This window comes from Sinocyclocheilus anshuiensis, unplaced genomic scaffold, assembly GCF_001515605.1.
Source record: "Sinocyclocheilus anshuiensis isolate Anshui unplaced genomic scaffold, SAMN03320099.WGS_v1.1 scaffold1973, whole genome shotgun sequence".
Classification (NCBI taxonomy): Eukaryota; Metazoa; Chordata; class Actinopteri; order Cypriniformes; family Cyprinidae; genus Sinocyclocheilus; species Sinocyclocheilus anshuiensis.
The window spans coordinates 28,412-31,492 of NW_015538051.1; the positions used below are offsets into that span (position 1 = coordinate 28,412).

The 3,081-nt window shown below is 40.9% G+C and overlaps 1 protein-coding gene across 1 annotated transcript in view; it reads left to right on the forward strand.

Annotated features, from left to right (window-relative positions):
* LOC107681864 (gastrula zinc finger protein XlCGF57.1-like) overlaps positions 1 to 3,081 on the forward strand; it is an 83,620-nt gene that overhangs the window by 978 nt on the left and 79,561 nt on the right. Inside the window, exons 2-3 of the mRNA XM_016478230.1 lie at positions 1,811 to 2,213; positions 2,255 to 2,692. Coding sequence (XP_016333716.1) covers positions 1,811 to 2,213; positions 2,255 to 2,692 — 841 coding nt within the window. The remainder of the gene's footprint in view (positions 1 to 1,810; positions 2,214 to 2,254; positions 2,693 to 3,081) is intronic.

The window sequence follows — 3,081 nt, forward strand, 5'->3', positions numbered from 1 at the left end:
GAAGGGTCCATAGACCCTCGTAATTGGCCCTTTGGTTAGGTGAGGGGGCGTTAGATATTATTTGTTAAATATAACAAAAAGTTGTGTGTCTGATTGGTCCAAATGCTACACCGCACTCAGCTACATCTCCATGAAAATCAGCGCACAACAATCGCTTTGGGTCTATTGTGTATTGAGCCACAGCTGTACTTTGTCCATTTTGTTGGTTAATGCTCAGACATTGGTTCAAGTAGTTTTCAGTTTTCACATCTTTTAGGCTATGTTTACACTAGTGCGTTTTTGCATGACGGTAAATGATTTGTATGTGATTTTCATGAGATTCTGCCTATTTTCTTAATACAGAGTGTTTATGTAAGAAATGCTAAGCAGATGTAACAATTAGCTTGACATAAAAGGCTACAAATAACATATTTCAGCAACATTATATGGCCAAAACACATATTAGAGCGCAGTCTGAAGTTATTACAAACACTAGATGGTGGTTTTCGCTCGTGTGGCATAGACCGAGATCTATTCTGAAGCGCAGCGGAAATGCCAGTATGGACAAGGATAGTTTGCATTTAAAAATGCCATTTTAAAATGAAAACGCACTAGTGTAAATGTAGCCTACATCTATGAGGGTCAGATGCTCACACACTAGAGCCTCACGTGTGAGCCGTCTCTGGGCATCGGCGTAAACTAGTAGATGCGCAGACCAATCGGTGTATGACAGCAAAGTACCCTGAGCAGATGCTCCGCAAGCTTTCGAATCACTCTTGTGGTACATTGATGTCAAATGCCGATCATCCAATTTACCTCTGTGTCAGGTCAAACACACCTAATGCTTTTTTTGCTTGACCCCTTAGGTATCAAAATTTAGTACCGAATGACAAGACATTTTTCAATACTCTATGGTATAGAGGCAATGCGGTCGGTGCCTAAAAAGTATTGAATTCGATACCCAGCCCTAGTTATAAGGGGTTTGCTAACTAACTTAGGTGTGTCCTAAAGAAAGTGCCAAGCTAAAAATATTGAGAGGTTCTGAGATTACATGCAACACCGCTTACAGTAGTTTAGTACAAATAAGATCTAGTAGGATAGCTGCTGATATAGACAGCTAATTCCTCTCACGCAAGTGCAGAAAGCACGTGTTATGCTGCCTTCACGTGCTATCGGAAATTTCCTATTTCCCACTTATGAAGTTGTGATTACGAGCTTGTCGTATTCAAGTGCTTTAATGTCGGAAAGAATCAAATGTAGCATCCCATTGGTTGACAATCATATAAATATACACAGCGCTATACATGCAGTTTGCTGACAATCCTGGACTTTTGGTCAAATACGTGCTTATTTCACTGCTTATAAAACATACAATATGATCGTTCATATCTAGCCTATAAATACACTACTTTAGCGACAAGACAAAGGGATGTAGTTGTTGTGAGAACAGCACTGACAGCAGCAATGGTTGTCCCCTCCACCACGTTTAAAGAGTATGACCCGCTCAACTCAGAAACTTCTGGTATCAAAATTATTTCAGAATTTCCCAGTAGTAAATACGACTTGAGAGGTCGTTCACGTCCAATTTCCGATTAGGAAACTCGTATTTATGATAATTCCGATAGCACGTGAAGGCAGCACTAGTTTGCAGCGGTGTGTTCAAGCGCAGCTTTTTGGTTCAGATCAACAACACAGTCGGCTTTCAACACTGATAGTTCTTTGAAGTTGGCTTGATGTGTCCCGGCTTTAAAAGCTTTAATGTTGCTTTTCACATCTTTTGCTTTGTGGCTTCAAACTGTGGTTATCTTGTATTTGTCTTTTTTTGCTTTAGACCTGCTAGTGCTGAAAGAGGAGAATCAAGATCCGAATGAACTGGAACAGACAGATCAGTATGAGAAACACCATGATTTCATAACTGGTGAAAAAGCCACACAGACTAAAACGGCTTCTATACGAAAAAGAGCTCAGAAAACCAAATCTAACAGCTCTTTCACCTGCCATCATTGTGGAAGGAGTTTCGATGAAAAACAAAAACTTAAAATGCACGTGAGAGTTCACACTGGAAAGAGACCATTCCCCTGCCAACAGTGTGGAAACCGTTTCACTCAAAAAGCAGCCCTTCAAAATCACATGAGAACTCACTCGGGAGAGAAGCCATTCACCTGCCAACAGTGTGGAAAGAGATTCACTGAAAAAGCAAACCTTCAAAATCACATGAGAACTCACTCGGGAGAGAAGCCATTCACCTGCCAACAGTGTGGAAAGAGTTTCACTCGAAGCCTTATACATGCAAACAGTGTGGAAAGAGTTTCCCTGCAAAACAAAACCTTAAAATCCACATGAGAGTTCACACTCAAGAAAAGCCTTACACCTGCCAACAGTGTGGAAACCGTTTCACTCAAAAAGGATCTCTTAACAATCACATGAGAACTCACTCTGGAGAGAAACCTTTCACCTGCCAACAGTGTGGAAAGAGTTTCGCTCAAAAACCACACCTTCAAATACACATGAGAACTCACTCGGGAGAGAAACCTTACACTTGCCGTCAGTGTGGAAAGAGTTTTACACAGAAAAGCACCCTTCATTCCCACATGAACATTCACACTGGAGCGAAGCCTTATACATGCGAACAGTGTGGAAAGAGTTTCCCTGCAAAACAAAACCTTAAAATCCACATGAGAGTTCACACTCAAGAAAAGCCTTACACTTGCAAGTATTGTGGAGAGAGTTTCACACATGCATGCACCCGTAATTACCAGATGAGAATTCACACTGGAAAGAAACCCTTCAAATGTGCTCAGTGTGGAAAGCGTTTCATATGTAAGGTAAGACTTAATTACCACATGAAGACTCATTCGGCAGAGGAATGCTGTAAATGTGCTCAGTGTGGAAAGCGTTTCAGTCATAAATGTAGCCTCAATATTCACATTAAAAAACAACACACTCGAGAGAAGCCTGTGGGAAGAGCTTCTCATAAATAGAAGATCTTAAGATTATCATGAAATATGCGTGGAATCATGTGAAGAAACCAGTAACACTTTACTTGAAGGGGTGTGCATAAGACTGACATGGCACCTTCATAATCATGACATGACACATGTC